The 17,902-nt window shown below is 36.0% G+C and overlaps 1 protein-coding gene across 3 annotated transcripts in view; it reads right to left on the bottom strand.

The window, feature by feature from the left end:
* Positions 1-17,902, bottom strand: part of TAF4B (TATA-box binding protein associated factor 4b) — a gene marked incomplete at its 5' end in the record, with an annotated part of 112,974 nt that overhangs the window by 49,088 nt on the left and 45,984 nt on the right. For all 3 annotated transcript variants that reach the window (XM_082667817.1, XM_082667816.1, XM_082667818.1), the window contains 3 exons: positions 2,504-2,629; positions 7,552-7,682; positions 11,631-11,800. In XM_082667817.1, the coding sequence (XP_082523943.1) occupies positions 2,504-2,629; positions 7,552-7,682; positions 11,631-11,800 (427 nt within the window). The remainder of the gene's footprint in view (positions 1-2,503; positions 2,630-7,551; positions 7,683-11,630; positions 11,801-17,902) is intronic.

The following is a 17,902-nucleotide window of genomic DNA, read 5'->3' as shown; positions in this document are numbered from 1 at the left end:
GACCGTGGGACAGTGAGAAGCTGCACAGTGACAAGGTTGTGGTGCACAAGGTTGTGGAGGTCAAGAATGCAGGGTGATGAAGGGCTGGGGAAGACCCACCAAGGCATGGGCCAGTGGGCATGGCGGCCAGTTACATGGGCAATGAAATGAGGGCAGGGGTAACAGTGGCAGCAGACAGAAGAGTCAGTCAGCATGGTTGCTTGGGAGATTAGTTACATTGATCAAATAAATTGAGAACATAAGTAAATATATCGAGGATAATGAGAGTCAGGTTTCTGACTTCAGAGTAAGTACTTATAAACATGGAAAGGTTAAAGCTAGGAAGAACCCTAAGATATCATGGAGATATTCATATAAATTTATAGTTTTATAATGTACACACACAGTAAAATAGTTATAGATCTATGTTTGTGTGTTTATATAGATATGTGTACATATCACATACCATACATGTTTCCTAGATCTGTCCATTTGACAGGCTCTACATGTAATGATACTCTCTTAGCAATGAGCACACTGTAGGCTCTAATCTTGATTTCTGGATATCATCCTCAACTAAAAAGTATATGGTTCCTTGATGAACTGACTGATTCCAGGGCTGGGAAAGGATGAGTAAAAGCTGGGCCTGGAGTATCTTGTGCCTGAAAGTAAGGACATGCTCAGTGAATGATGGAAACATGATTAAAGGACAGAAGTGCCAGCTGGAAGGGTCTCCCACTCAGGAGCAATTTGAGCAACAAAATAAATAATGATAGTAATGGGTTACAACCTGTTGCATCAAACAGAAATCCACGAGCACATGTTGATATAAATGAATGCATGAATGTATGAATGAATGAATGAGAGAGAGGAAAGCTCTTCCACAAAGCAGAGTACTAATAAACATAGACGAGATGATGAGAATAAAGAATCGCCATTTGGCAGCCATCACAGAGGTATCTGATTCACAGGTATCATCTATGGATGCTAAAGTTGCTCTGTGGAGTTTGATGAGGTATGGGATATTAGTATAATGCTATAATACCTTCCTACAGAAAACTAATTGATTACAAAGGCGGAAAGGGAAACTTTAAAATGGAGAGAACTGATCAAGGTTGCCTTTTGATAGAATCAGCTGAGAAGAATGAAGCATCATTTCTATGCATTCCCACCAAGAATGCATGACCCAAGTCAAGTTGTAAGGAAACATAAGATGAACCCAGGTTGAGAGTCACCCTACAGAAGGTAAGGCTTGTACTCTTGTACTCCTGAAACTTGTCAAAGACATGAAAGAAAAAGAGTGAGAAAATCTGACTGAAGGAATCTGATGACAACTGAATAGACACACATTCCTGAATGGGAAAATGGACCATGAAGGAAAAAGAGGCTTGAGATAGCTGGTTAAATCTGAATAGGGTCTGTGGATTAGATGGTAGTGTCATGTTATTCACGTCCTGACTTGGAAGCTTATACAGGAGAATGGCCTTGCTTTCGCAAACACATGCCAGAATGTTTAGGAGTGATGAGACATCATGTCTGAAGCTTGCTTTCAAAAGGTTCAGAGAAAGACTAATTAGAGACAACAGTTCCACAACTTTGTGAATGTACGAGAAACCTCTGAATTCAAAGAAGAAAGTACAAAAGAAAGAGAATAATGATAATGGGAGTGTGCACCTGTGTACCGAAATGACGGAGATGGAGGAAATGCAGTAAAATGTTAAAAATGGGGAACCCCAACTGAAAAGGAGATGTATAGTTCTGGCAACTTTTCTGTAAGTATGAAATCATTTCAAAATAAATGAATTTTTAAAAAAGTGATTAGTATGTGACTAGGAACAAATATTCTAAAAGGGGAGGATTCCAGTAACATTGGAAATCAAAACTGAAGCGTTTAAAACAAAAAATAACACTAGTATCCAACCCTTAAGACTGCTCCCCAAGGCCTACAAAGAAATGTGCAGCAACAAAACGCAAACTATAATGGAACTAGCTCTCACTCCATCTGGCACTAATGGTCCAGGAAAATGCTTAAAGGAGGAAGAAAGAAAATCAATAATAGCCTTACCTCTTCTCTCTTTTAGTATCTCTCTAACCCATTCCTGCTCATCTTCTATTTTGTTTCATATAATCCTAATTATTCCTAATTTTTACCTATAACATTCATGTCCACTTTCCAAATTTTCCTCTCTCAACTTCAACTTGGCACATATGAAATCATATCCCTGAAAAGACCTTGAAAAATTTTAAAACATTTTTACTTGGGGAGGGGGAAGTGGTATGATGCTAGGCACACAGGAATTGAGAATGAGGAGACAAAAGATTATCTCTCATTAAAGTAAATTAACTGAAAGCCACTGTACGACACCATCCTGTGGCTGTGAGAGAATTTATTAGTAATTTCATTTTAAGAAATCCTTCAGAGAAATCTAAAGGCCTAACAAAACCAAGATAGTCAACAAATGATAAAGCCAATTCTGACCTCCTTGCCTGGCCATGTTCACTCATAAATCACATAGGACCTTACCTTGGCTGCTTTAAGTAACATTTCTCTTTCTTCTACATCCTTTCTATGCTTCTCCAGTTGATCTAGCTTTTCAAGAAATTTGAGCTGTGATCTGGTGTCATTAGACAGGATGTAATTTTCACTTGCCTGGGGGAAAAAAAAAGTTTTATGATGATCCTAGGCAACACATTCTACATTAAGTCTTGTTATAAATCAGCTAAAGACAGTAACACAAACATAGGGAACTAAATTTACAGGAGGTAATATGTTTATTTCTGTTAAGCAAACAACAACAAAATAAGAACTTTAATCATCCTTAAAATTTGAGAGGTGATTAAGCATTGAAATTTCAAAGAACTTTCCTAGTAAGCTTCATCCAGAGGGGAGGAAAAAGGAATTAAGCCAAGCAGATCCTAATAACTGGAAGTAGAAAGCAAGACAGTGCACCCTTTACCTATAATCTAAATCTTTTTATTTAAACTATCGTCCATCTCAGCAGACCTTAATGATTAATTAAATCGTAGGACTGTGAAAGACAAAAAATAAGAAACAATCATCTCACTGAAAAATATACCTAAGATGAAAGTTATCACCCTTGTTTCTATTGTTGAATTGGTCTAACCATGCCAAGTGAAGGCAACTTCTACCAAAATACGACACAAGACAAAATGGCAAACATTAAAATCCTAAACCCTGTTGTAAGAATTTCCTTAAGCTATGGACTTGGGCAGAAACTATAGTCAAAGAAATTAAGTATACAATGTATAAATGAGAGTCATAACAGAGAAATATAATTATTCATCTTCAATGTTCCATAAAATGATAAAATTTATACTGTTTCATTTATTCTGATATTCTACAGTGTAAAACAGTGCTTTACAATCTAAATATTTTGTAATTTTATCTGATATGACCACCTATCTCTCCTCCTTTAATACATGTATGCTTGTTGGGGGTGGGGTGACTTCCTGCCATCTACTCATTTCAGTAATTCAGACATCCAAGCTATAGGAGGGAGACTATAAAATAGGAAAACTGAATGTTTTTAAACGTTTAGTCCAACGGTCAGTGCGTGGCTTGGAAATCTGGGTACAGCACCATTCCCATCTTTGTTTTATCCCATGCTTATGGTTGATTCAATTAACTGGGACTGAGAGATTTCATATGCCCAAGATTCTTTTTAAATTAAATTTTTATTGTTGGTATTTAACTAGATCCAAAGAGTATTACATAGAATAATGAACAAGGATGTATTAGTGCTACTTATTTTACTTTGTGTTTAATACAAAAAGAATTCTCAAATGTTTTTAAAGTTAAATAATACAAGATAGAATATGGAATACATTATAAGCCAACCATACAGGCATAAACATAATAACCAGTGGTTTCTTAAATACTTCATTTTTACCATTTTTGTGTTCATATACCCTGGAGATAATTTACTGACAGGATTTAATTTAAAAGGACAGCAAATGCTAAATTAAAAAGACGCACAGACTTTCTAAATTTGAACCCAATCTCATTTCCATGCTAAGATTCCTTCTCTCTCTTCCAACTCAGTACAACTGCCTCTTGCTTAATGCATCCTTCCTTTACTCTTCCAGTCCTAAACAACTGAGTGTCTTCCCTACTTCTACTGAGTCTCCAACTTTATTTAAATAACAGTACCCCAATCTTATCATGATGCTTCCTGTCTACCCAGCTGGTCTAACTGAAGTCTTCTTGCACCACAGAGTCAGGTGGTTTAGCAGTGAAAATATAAGGACTCAGACCAAACAATAACATCATCAAGTGAATCCCATCTAAAGAAAAGTACTACAGTCCCTTTCAACTGGAAAACATGAAGTTTCTCCACAGCCACTGGCACGTAGAAGACTCTAACATATCTTCAGTGGGAAAAAACCTGGCAGCAAGATCAAAAGCTTTGTATCACATGTGTCACTTTCTACTTGTTTAGTTAAATCTCAGTTTATGGACTATGATTAATTAGAGAATTATGTCTAACCAGGTGAAAGATTATCAAAAGTAGAGGGATTTCAAATGGAAAGAGATGGTGGGATTTTGCTTTTAATAAAAGTAGCTCACTTTTGTGAAATTCATGGAGTAAAATTTCCCATACTGTACAGATAAAAATAAATCCTATCAGGGATGAACTGAAATGTAAGGACAGGGCTCACTCTGTGACACAAAGATTATTACAATCAAAGTCTACAAAATAAGTATATAATTTTGAACTAGATCCAAATATAATTAAATGATTATTATTTCTGTTTAAAGAAGGATGATCGTGTAGCTGCTTTTCTATATGTGCAAATTCACACAGTGGCATTAGCTGTATTAAGGAATAAGTGTGGGGAAAGGCGGACAGGGGAAAATCAATCAGGATAGGCAGTGTCAAGACGGAAGGTTAAGAAGGTGTTAGCTTTAAGCTAAGTTACTGAGGTTCTAAGTGGGGTAGATACTATCCATTTTGCCTGGGGCAACTAAATCCTTGGAATATGTGTTATTGATATACACTAGAAGAACTACTCCACCTGAAGGCTATACATAATAGAGCTTTGGATGGCATTCTGGATAGTAAACATTACTTGGAAAAATTCTATTCCATACTAAATGCACATGCTACATTTTGTATAGAAACTGCCTACTGTAAATGAAAGTGCACTCATGTATATCTGATACAACAGGGTGTTTGAGGCAGGAAAAGGGGAGAATCCAGATGTGAAAAATTATAAGGCTCTTTAAAACGCTACAGTAAAAAGACAAAAAGGAAGACTAATCCCCCCACATCCCAAAAGTGAAGGTAAATTGTTATCAATTTAAATTAGGTTACTGCAAATTCAGGATGCTAATTGTAATCCCCAAGGTAACCACTAAGAAAATATCTAAAAAATACACACACACACACACACACACACACACACACACACACACACACACACACGTGCAAAGGGAATCAAAACAATATACAACAATGAAAAAAATCAAACAAAAAAGAAGGCAGTAGTAAAGGAATGCCAAAAAAAGCCGTAAAACACACACAAAAACAGAAATAGCAGAAGTTAAGTTTTTCCTTAATCAGTAATTACTTTAAATGTGAATGGATTAAACTCCTCAATCAAAAGGTAGAGACTGACAGAATGGATAAAAAGCAAAATCCAACTATATGCTGTCTACAAGATATTGGCTTTAGATAAAAGCACAAATAGGCTGCAAGTCAAAGGATGGAAAAAAAATATTCCATGCAAATAATAACCAAAAGAAAGCAGGGGTGGTTATACTAATATCAGCCAAGACAGACTTTGTGTCAAAAACTGTTAAAAGAGACAGGACATTATATACTGACAAGAGTGAATTCACCAAGAAGATATAACAAGAAGATATACACACTAGACAACAGAGCCTCCAAATATATGAAGCAAACACTGACAGAACTAAAGAGAAATAGTTTTACAATAGTAGTTGAAGTCTTCAATACCCTACTTTCAATACTGGATTGAATACCTATACAGAATATCAATATAGAAATAGAAGACCTAACACTATAAACCAACTAGATCTAACAGACATATATGAACACTCCTCCCCAACAACAGAATACACATTCCTCTCAAGTGCACATGGAACATTCTCCAAGACAGACCATATGTTAGGCCACAAAACAAGCCTCAATAAATTTAAAATGATTGAATTGTGCTAAGAATATTCTCTGACAACAATGGAATGAAGCTAGAAATCAACAACAGAATGAAAGCTGGAAATTTCACGAATATGTGGAAATTAAACAACATACTCTCAAATAACCAATGAAATAAAGAGATTTCAAGGGAAATTAGAAAATACCTAAGAGATGAATGAAAACAAAAACACAATGTACCAAAACGTATAGAATGCAGCAAAAGCAGTGCTCAGAGAGAATTTTATAGCAATAAATAAATGCCTACATTAAAAGGGTAGATCTTAAATCAGTAACCAACCTTACATCTTCAGGAAACAAAATGAGAAATGAAAGTAGAATCATTACCACTGACCTTACAGAAATAAAAAGGATTATTAGAGAATACTATGAACAACTGTATGCCAACAAATTAAATAACCTAGAAGAAATGGACAAATTCCAGAAGCACACAAAAATAAATACTGATAGTAGGGGTTTTTTCACAGCTTTTTCTGATGATCATATATTTTTAAGTCAGTCCAGTAAATTCTCACAAAGATTTATACAAGTGAGGACCTCAGCAACTATAAATAGTTCTTCCAAAGTTCTAAATGAAGCAGAAAGGAGAGAAAACAGAATGATTTCCTCCAGGAAATTTACCGGTGGTAGAGTGGCTGATCTTCCCTAGATTGCTTTTAACCTATGTGTAGGACATCATGACAATGACCATTCTTGCAAACTCAAAACCTTATAAGGTTACCCATATACCACATTGTACAAAATCTACCTATGAACATTTCTTGATATAGGGGGAAAAGGTTATCTTTTTCAACCCTCATTACCCAATACATTTGTTCTCCATCCAAACCATAATGCAAATAAATCTAATGCTTTCATCTTGATGATGGCAAGTGATTTGGTTCACACTACTAGGGATAAGATAGGCTATTCTTGCATTTAATTTTTTATAAAAGTGGTCAATATAAATAATGAGTGGCACCAATATTAGCACTCAATGCAATCATTTAACTTATTAAAAGGAACAGGAGTGCTAGCAGAGAACGGATCACTGAAGAGAACACAGCTATCCAATACATTATCCCTTCTAACATATCCTCCCTCCCAGTCAAGAGCTTTAGGAGGAGAAGCCTCAGGCAGAACAGATGCAAATTTCAATGTACAGTGACATAGAAGCTTTGGATACCATTTGAAACCCTATTTTATTTGTCATGTAAGCGTATCTAAATAAGGCAAATTAGGAATGAGACTTTTATTTTCTACCAATATGAAATATGTCTCGACCATTTCCTTGAAAAAATATACTTAGAATATGAATCCATATCAAAAAACTACCTTTAACACAACAAAGAAGAGACAGAAGAGTTTGTTCTTCTTTAAGGATTTCCTTTACCTTGTAAGTTGTCATTCGATGCTGAGCGATTGTAGTCAGTTTTTCTAGAAGGCCTCGTAATCGCTCCTGTGTTGCATGGGAGATCAAGTTCACAGCATCAGAGTTAAGTTCTGTAATGTCATGCTTTTTACCTGTGGAAGCAGAGAAAATCCATTACGTGTTTTAGTAGTGGCTGATAATTGAAATAATTAGCACAGCAGGTATTCTGTTCCCCCTGGAAGTCATACCCATTATGAATAAAGGTTTGGAGATTATGATTTTCCTGGTAAAGTCACAACTTCAAAGATCATAGACATTACATTAATAAAACCTAGCCTGAAGCCTCAGAAAATATAGACATTGTTTCACTTAGCCTCTAGACTCATTCTCCTTGCAAGGTCATTTATAGGACAAAGTTAATAAGAACACAAATCAAGTCTAGTGTTCAGGGAGGAAAATGGTAACTGCAGAAATCAGTGCTATATTCTGTTAATTTTAGTCATTAAAAAAATAGAAAATTACATTTTGCCGTTTGACACTGTTAACAATTTATGACATTTATTTCAGTTAATTCAGATTGTGAGTCTCTGTTAATAACTTGTCTGCATGACACACCTATACACCTTTTGTCCATTACCAATCATGCTTATTTTGCACTAACTCATGTTCCATAAGCTGACCTGGTAATTAATTTACAAGTTGAAATGGGTTCAAAGCCTCATCATTTTACCCATCAATTTGAAAAATTTCTCTTTCACTGTATCTCTTTCCATAAATAAACCAAACTTCTATTCTTCCTTCTGCTAACTAGGAGGAAAGTTTCAAGAAAACAAAGCAGAAGCTCATTTATAAATCAACCTTATCAGTTTTTAAATACTAATTCTCCAGCTCAGTGAAACTACCTGTATCATCAGAGACCTAACTCTAAAGATACAGGTAATTAGGTAATCTCATTTAAATGAGCTTTTAAATAGTGCTATTGTGTTTGTTTTTAACATATGCATTTATAGAAATTTAAAATATATTATTGTTTGATTTTGCACTCTATCTGAAACATACTCATATACTCAAAGTGTGAATGAGTATTGCAAAAAACAAGCTTTAATTAAAAGCTAACAATTCTTAAACACATTCTTTGACATTATTCTATAACAAATGTTCAACTTAATTCAAAATGTGGGCTATAGTAAATCACACAGGAAAACGATATAAAATGATTCAGCTTCTCCTATAACAAACCTTCAAAACAAAGCAGTTCATTACTTTGTAGCAAAAATGAATTAATCACCAAGTTATGATTCAAGGGGGGGGAAAAACACTAAAAAGTCAAATCTACTTTACTAAAACATCAGCATAAACAAATAGTGGGGGCCTTCTATAGAAGGAATAATGCAATTTCAAAACAATCCAGTGATTAAAATTATAATTAAACATAGAGTATATAGAGGATGACATGCCAGTTAATGCCTAAAGAAAGTGAACATTTAAGAATATATAGTGTTGGGCTTCCCTAGTGGCGCAGTGGTTCAGAATCTGCCTGCTCATGCAGGGGATACGGGTTTGAGCCCTGGTCTGGGAGGATCCCACATGCCGCGGAGCAACTGGGCCCGTGAGCCACAATTACTGAGCCTGCGCATCTGGAGCCTGTGCTCTGCAGCAAGAGAGGCTGCGACAGTGAGAGGCCTGCGCACCGTGATGAAGAGTGGTTCCCGCTTGCCACAACTACAGAAAGCCCTCGCACAGAAACAAAGACACAACACAGCCATAAATAAATAAATTAAAAAAAAAAAAAAAAGAATATATAGTGTTTGCGGAGAAACTTTGAAAATAATTTCATATGTATTTATAAAACAGAAACCTACGCTAAAGAAATATCCGTATTTTTAAAATACTAAAAATAAACAAGTACTGGGAGTTGCAATGAATTCCAGGGCTTAGTGAACAATCAAACATTCTAATATCTTCACTAAACTGATGATAAAACATAAGAGAGTTACAAGTTAAAGTCTCACTTTAAAATAAAACACTCCCTTTAGTAAAGTCACCATTGACTGTTTAAGGCAATCTAGTAGGTGTTTGCAAGCTTACTACGTGATTTTTACAGAATGTCTGTGCAATTTAATTTAGGTAATTAGCAAAAAAGGAAGAACATTGGCATGTTTACTCCCCTAACATATTCAAGTAAGAAAATCTTCCTCCCCAAATTCTTTGGGTTACTTTATAATTCCTGTTATTAAGAAATGGTCTTGGTTCTGATCTGTTCTGTAAACATGGAACATTTTATTGTACATGAAAAAATTTTATTGTATTAAATAAAAAACATTTTATTGTAAATGAAAAAATTCCTAGAAATATATAACTCCATTCACTCTATGGTTTTTGTTTTTGTTTTAAAAGCTTAAGTAATTCAGAGGGAAGAAGTTTTGCAATTTTCCATCATATTAAATGACAAGTTGGTGTTTTATCATCAAGAACTGAAAATACAAAGAGTTCTCCCCAGAATTTTCCTTGAAAGCAGAGGTTAGCAAACTAAATCTGGTCTCTCTTTATAGATAAAGTTTGATGGCAATACAGTCTTTTCTATTTGTTCATATGCTGTCTACAGTTGCTTCTGTAACTTAACAGCAGAGGTAAGCAGTTGCAACACAGACTATATGGCCCACAAAGTGGCGAATATTTACGATCTGGTCCTTTGCAGGAAAAAATATTGTAATTCCTGTCCTAAATGATGGAAAATGCTCTGTCAAACTAAAAGTTTTCCTATCATATAATCAAGGTTTAAATCAAGCTAGAAATAAAATTTAGAAGGGGGGCAGGGAATTGCTAAAACTAAGTATGAATCTACTTCTACTCCACCAGTTCTAAATAATTATATGGCTAAAAGGAGTTAAAACACCAGTAAATTTCCCAAGCCATCACAGAATGATATTTGCTTAGGCTTATTCCAAAATTAAGGAACCGTCTCCTATACAATACAAAATACAATGCAAGAAGAAAACGAAAGAGAAAGAAAGAGAGGGAGGGAGGGAAGGAGGAGGAGGAGGGAGAAATCAAACAAAACACAAGCAAACAGCAAACAAACATTTTACCATTAGCTCTTCTGAATTTCTATCCCTTTGAACTACTGTAAATTCTAGTTTTTCAAGATAAAAGAAGGATAACATATAACCAACTTAAATTAGAGGTGAAAAAAGTGATAATTTGAATAACATACAGTAGGAGCTCACATATTTCTTTATTGAGTAATTGTGAAGTAATAGTAATGCATTTTGAACTCCTTAAATATATCATGGATGTATCAAAAATCTGAAACCTTCACATTTTTGTGTTAGGCCTTCAACACAGAATGTAAAGGTTCTTAATCAAGCATACTAAAAGGTCACTGATACTGGCCCCTCAAATTGGACATGGGTGAAGGAAGAGAGCTAGAGGAGACTCCAATAAGTCCCTGTGTCAGGACACAAGAAGTGAGATAATTCACGTGCAACAACCTCTCTCCAATCTGTCTCTTTTTTCAGTTATCACTGCAAGTTTGGCATTAAACAACAACAAAAAAGCTGTTTGGCTCCAGAATAAAACTGGTATGTTCTCTTCCATTTCCTTTCACATACATCAGGCCACCCAGCAACTACTCCTGGCCAGAGAGAACTCTGATATTCTAGTTCAGTTCTTTTACGGTAAGGATGGGTTTGAATTTCAGTGTTGAGATGAGGAAAAAGGGACTAACTCTCATTGGCTGTTTATTTCATAAAAACAAACTTGTAATAAGTTACATGCCTAAAGCCCAACCAAGGAAGAACAGCACAGAAAAAAATAGTATATCATAAGCATATATTCATTTTTTACACATCTATTCTCCCATTAAGATGAATAAAATATTAACGTCTATTATCTACACCAGAAACCATAGGTTACATGATTTAAGTTACATTAATAACTTTTAAAATAAAATACTTTTTTCTATAACACCCATGAAATCTTGATTACTTCCAGAGCCTTTTTTAAGCCTCAGAATTCCCAGAAAAACCAACCCAGGCTATCTCTTTTGATAACATTTTCCTTGTAAGAGACAGTCCTATCAGGTCAATAATCATACTTACCAATGTCTAAAATTCTCTTTTGTAGAGGTCCAATGAAAAGAAACGGTTCATCTTTACATGACTGAACAAGTGTGCCAACCAATTCAGAGTTTGTTGCTAAGATGCAGGCATTTTCTTCACTGAGGTTGACCCCTGCCATGGAAGTCACATCATTGATGTCATCTTCATCTCTAATAGAAAAAAAAAGAAAGCTTTCAGTGGTTGTGGTATGTGAATGAGTGATTTAAGACAGCAAAGAATTATAGATCTCTCCTTATAACTAAAGACATTATTTTACTCAATTTATCCAAGCAAGAGAAGTAAAGCATGGCTATCTTTCCCTGTCAGCCTTTAAAATTCACTGGTGTTTCTAACCAGTAGTGTACATTTAATATCAGAAAGATGAATCAGAAGCAACTTTTGTCTCCTAGTGCCCATCTCTCCCACTCTCAGTTTAGTAAATAAGATAGTCTAAGAGGGATTTGGAAGTTATACTAAGTTATCCACAAATTGCGGGTAATGAAAGAATGAAATAAAAACAGACTTCTTTGTTTTCATCCAATATGATTTTAAAACCCCTCAGATATCCCCAGTGCAGTCCACTGTTCCACTGAGGAGGAGAAATCCCCCAATCCCGAAAGGTCCATACCCATGTAAAAGCCCTTGAGAAGAAGCTTTCTAGACTAGCTATTCTGAAACCATATGGTTAAAAGTAGTTTTGTTTTTCCACTTCAGACTTTTGGTGTGCTCCACCTGTACCAATTGAATTCATTAAACCACCTCCTCAAGCAAGTGGCTGCAAAGGGCTTATATTTAAAATATAAAATTATTTTATACACACATATGCAAAAGACATACATATAAAAACACAAAATATGTTTGAGCTCCTTGCATTGTTCCAGCAAAATTAAATAGTTGCTTTTATCTAACAGAATTGCTACATGGCTACAGTACTAAGATGAGTATATATGTTTCAGGATAGAGAAGTGAGAGACAAAAACCTAAAATTCCCTTACGGCATTCTTAACACCCTGTAATAACAAGCATGTTACTGATCATAACTCATGTACCAATGCATAACATAATTTACACAAACATGATTTTATAAAAAACATATTGTTTCTATTTATTGCATGGGCCGAAAGATATATCATGTGGTTTCATGTCAACAGATTTAAATTATGAACCTCCTTGTGGTAATGCATTTATGCACAAAAAAGGGAAATAAAGTATAACTGTCAAGCGCTCAAGATACGAAGGCCTCTGGTGTTCAGCTTTAAAAAGCAGCATGTTAGGAGTGAGAGGGAAAGAGCCCCTACTCACACAGGTATGAGAGATTCAAACTAAATGAAAGAAAGTTAAGTGCTGGACATAGCAGTTGCAAGTGGAGAGAAAGAACAAAGGTCTCACAATCTGAACACTATATTTAAAGACCTAACATTAAAAGGTGTGTCTGTGTAATGGAGAAAAGAAAAAAATTTTAATTAGTATCTCAAATCAACCAAATGAAACACGCAATATAAATAAACTGTATGGGGACTTCCCTGGTGGTCCAGTGGATAAGACTCCATGCTCCCAATGCAGGGGGCCTAGGTTTGAACCCTGGTCAGGGAACTAGAGCCCACATGCCACAACTTAAAGAGCCCACATGCCGCAACTAAAGATCCTGCATGCCGCAATGAAGATCCCACATGTTGCAACTAAGACCTGGCACAGTCAAATACATAAATATTAAAAATAATAATAATAATCTATATGAAAATGGTTGGACTCCACCTCATCAAATGTCACAGAGGTTCTGTCAGAGGGATGGTATGAGAATGGTTCTAAGAATCAATTTACCAACTATGAAAACAAAGAAGTATTCCAGAAACATCTAAACATTTAAAGTCTAAAGTGTAAGACGTAGAGAATGGACATGAGGACATAGGGAGGGGGAAGGGTAAGCTGGGATGAAGTGAGAGAGTGGCATGGACATATATACACTACCAAATGTAAAATAGATAGCTAGTGGGAAGCAGCCGCATAGCACAGGGAGATCAGCTCAGTGCTTTGTGACCACCTAGAGGGGTGGGATAGGGAGGGTGGGAGGGAGATGCAAGACGGAGGAGATATGGGGATATATGTATATGTATAGCTGATTCACTTTGTTATACAGCAGAAACTAACACACCATTGTAAAGCAATTATACTCCAATAAAGATGTCAAAAAAAATAAATAAAATCTAAAGCATAAGAATAGTAGAAACCATAAACCTAAAGATGGACCAAGGTCTGAGTAAAAAAAGTATTTTAAAAGGTCTGAGTAAAAAATATTAAAAAAAACCCCAAGTATCAAGAAAATGAAAAGACAAGCCACACAATGGGAGAAAATATTTGTAAAAGACATATCTGATAAAGGACTGTTATTCAAAACATATAAAGAACTCTTAAAACTCAACAATATGAAAACAAACAGATTAAAAAATGGGGCAAAGACCTAACAGACACCTCACCAAAAAGATGTGCAGATGGCAAACAAGCACATGAAAAGATTTTCCACATCCTATGTCATCAGGGAAATGCAGATTAAAACAATGAGATACCATTACACGCCTATCAGAATGGCCAAAATCCTGAACACCGACAGCACCAAATGCTGATGAGGGTGTGGAGCAACAGGAACTCTCATTCATTGCTGGTAGGAATGTAAAATGGTACAGCTACTATGAAAGACAGTTTGGCAGTTTATTACAAAACTGAACATACTCTTACCATATGATCCAGCAGTTAAACTTCTTAGTACCAACCCAAAGGAGCTGAAAATTTATGTCCACACAAAAACCTGTACATGGATGTTTATAGCACATATACTCTTAATTGTCAAAACTTGGAAACAACCAAGATGTCATTCAGCAGGTGACTGGATAAATAAACTGTGGTAAATCTAAACAATGGAATATTATTGAGTCCTAAAAAGAAATGGTATCATACCATGAAAAGACTAGAGGAACCTTAAATGTACATTATTAAGTGAAGTAAGCCAATCTGAAAAGGCTACATACTGATGATTCCAGCTATATGACATTCTGGAAAATGCAAATTATGGAGACAATAAAATGACCAGCAGTTGCCAGGGGTTAGCAGAGAGGGATGAATATGCAGAAAACAGAGGACTTCTAGGACCGTGAAATATATAGTATCTGTATGATACTATAATGGTCAATACATGTCATTACACATTTGTCAAAACCCACAGAATGTACCACACACCGAGTGAACTGTAAGGTAAACTATGAACTTTGGGTGATAATGATGTCTCGATGCAGGTTCATCAATTGTAACAAACAGACCACTCTGGTGGGGGATGCGGATAATGGGTGAGGCTGTGCATGTGCTGCCATTTTCTACAACGTCCAAATCAATTTTTTGCTATGAACCGAAAACTACTCTAAGAAACAGTCTATTTAAAACAAAAAGGCCAAGTACAAATCGATGAAAAGTCAGGTCACTCCAAAAGAGAATACCAACCAGTTACTTAACACCTTTAGGACTCAAATTTTTCTTCCTTTAAAAAATGAATAACTTAGATTAGGTATTTTCTAAGGTCACTCTCAGCCACTTAAAAGAATGAGGCAGCTCTCTTTGGCCAGGCACAGAACAAATGCCAAGGTGTATTGTGAAGTGGGAAAAAAACTAAACAAAACATAACAAGGTATAGAACAGACTGCACCTCGAAAAAAATACACACACACACATGGGCATAACGTATCTCTGGATGCACAAGAAATCCTCCTCTGGAGAGGGAAACAGGGAAGCATGGATAGGAAGAAGATTTCATTTACACCACACCATACTCCTTTCTACCCTTTGAATGTTGTAGTATATACACAGATTACCCAATCAAATGGTTAGTGATATTTAAAAAAATAATATATAAACAAACAGAGAAAGAAAACTGGAGACAGAAAAATATTATGAAGTTTAGACATATGGCCTCATCTTTCCTTTAAAAAAAATCAGAATTGTACAAGGTACACAGCACATGGCCTTTACACACATGCACACAACACTGATTGTTCACAATCTCAGCTGTTTGCCAGGTACACAGGCCCTGTAAACTGCACCCTGCTTCCATAGGTGAGGTCCCACATAGCCCCTGCTGAAATCTCACATACAGACTGGAGAGACCAGTACCAAGCCTCCTTACTACCAGTACCATGCACAGTACTAGAACTGAACAGAACTCAATGTTCAATGAGGAGACTGTCCCATGTCTATTAGAATCTTCTTGCAGCCTTTCTCTGAACTAAGAAGGGAGCTAAACACCCAGTAAGATTTGTTCTTGCCTACCCACCCACCCAATTTGGCCCCAAGCTGAACACAGCTCCCTCTACTTCAGCTGCCAGTTGCTGTGGTTACAGAGGGCAGCAGGAATAGAGGAAGATCCCTACTGAGGGAAGAGGAAAAGGTACCACAATAAACAGTACCCGAACCACTTAAAACTTCCTCTAAGAAAGGAGACAGACTAAAGGAAAGCAAAGACAACACAATGTTGTAGCAGCATTATTGATAAGGCTAAATATTGTAAGATAAGCCAAGAGTAATAAAGGCTTTGATGCTGAGGCGTATTTGTGATTCTGGGTTGGCTCAATTTTCAAGGAAAAGAAAGTGAGAACCTCCAAATCGCATCTTCAAGTCTTCTGGTCTAATGCAGTATGTCTTTTAATGAAGGTGCTGTGAAAGATAACCTGTTTCATTTTAAAAGACATACAAAAAGGAAATTTAATAGTGCCTCAGTAGAAAAAGGCTTCCAACTCAAGATTCTGTGGAGAGTAATAGGTTAATATGCAAAAATTAAAGTAGCATTACCCAATTATCATTAATACCTTGCATTTTGGTTTCTGAAACTGATCTAATTCTTCAGCTTTTTATAAAGTTAACCATTGCTTGTACCTACTTTCTTAAATCTCTTCTACCCTCTTAAGATCTATAATAGCACCAGACTAATTTTTCTACAGTAGAGAAAATCACATTAGTTTCCTATTCAAAAACATTTCATGGGGCTTCCCTGGTGGCGCAGTGGTTGAGAGTCCGCCTGCTGATGCAGGGGACACGGGTTCATGCCCTGGTCTGGGAAGATCCCACATGCCGCGGAGCGGCTGGGCCCGTGACCCATGGCTGCTGAGCCTGCGCGTCCAGAGCCTGTGCTCCGCAATGGGACAAGCCACAACAGTGAGAGGCCCACGTACCGCAAAAAAACCAAAAACCAAAACACAAACATTTCATGATCCTATGAGCTCAACCTGATATGCAAGGCCTTCCAAGTAATGACCTTAACTTAGCACTCTTACCTCCCATTCCTCACCATAAAATAGCTCCTACTGATTCTGGCTTTCCTGTTCTAGTCTTTAGCTCCTCTTGCTTTATTATCTTTCAGCTGTCAGTGCCTTATCTATATTCCAGACCTACTTCAAATGCCTACTTTGGAAATGTTGGTTTAACTTATCTTTATACTTTTAAAGCATCTGTCCAATTGCTACATCTTTTGAACTTCCAAGGGTACATTTTGTCTCTGTTATGGTAGGTCTTACTCTGTCTTCCAATAGTCAACTATTTGCCTTATACTTCAACCAGACTAATTTTATTGATCATATTAATCACTCTCATCACCTATCGTTTCTAGCAGAGTAGTCATAAATGGTACTTAAATATTTGAGGAATTTGTATGTGCTCAGAACAGCATGCTGTTTATCTGTGACAATGTATTGGGAAGTAGAAGAATGGTGGGTAAAAAAGATGAGTCAAACTGCCTACCGTGAAATCCTGACTCTGCCACTTACTGTCTATATGAAATAAAGCAAATTAATTAACCTCTCTAGGCCTGCATCATCAGTAAAATGGAGACAATAACAATCCCCACATCTGAGACTGAGGATTGAAGGAAGCAATCATATCATGAAAAAAGGAGTCCCTTTAATATATAAAGAGCTCCTACCAATAACTAAGGAAAAGACCTAAAATCCAATGGAAAAATGTACGAAACATAGAAATCTTCAGTTAATGAAAAATTTTAAATGACTCAAATATAAGATGTTTTACCCTACTCATATAAGAAAAATTTAAGATACAATTTTTCCCTGTTAGATTGGTAAAGTTCACGAGAACATGTGGAAATATGATACCTTAAGCTTTGTTGCTCAGAGTATAATTTGTTAAGCCAACTCCACTGAGGGTTGACATTATCTAATTTAAAATGAATAAACTGCTCTTTCTAGGAATTATGTGAAACGATAGTCATTGCAGCTCTGTTT

The sequence above is a fragment of the Grampus griseus genome (genome assembly GCF_964374135.1).
Source record: "Grampus griseus genome assembly, chromosome: 12".
In the NCBI taxonomy this organism is placed as follows: domain Eukaryota; kingdom Metazoa; phylum Chordata; class Mammalia; order Artiodactyla; family Delphinidae; genus Grampus; species Grampus griseus.
The sequence above is the reverse complement of the archived record's forward strand: the minus strand, read 5'-3'. Positions and strand labels throughout refer to the sequence as shown.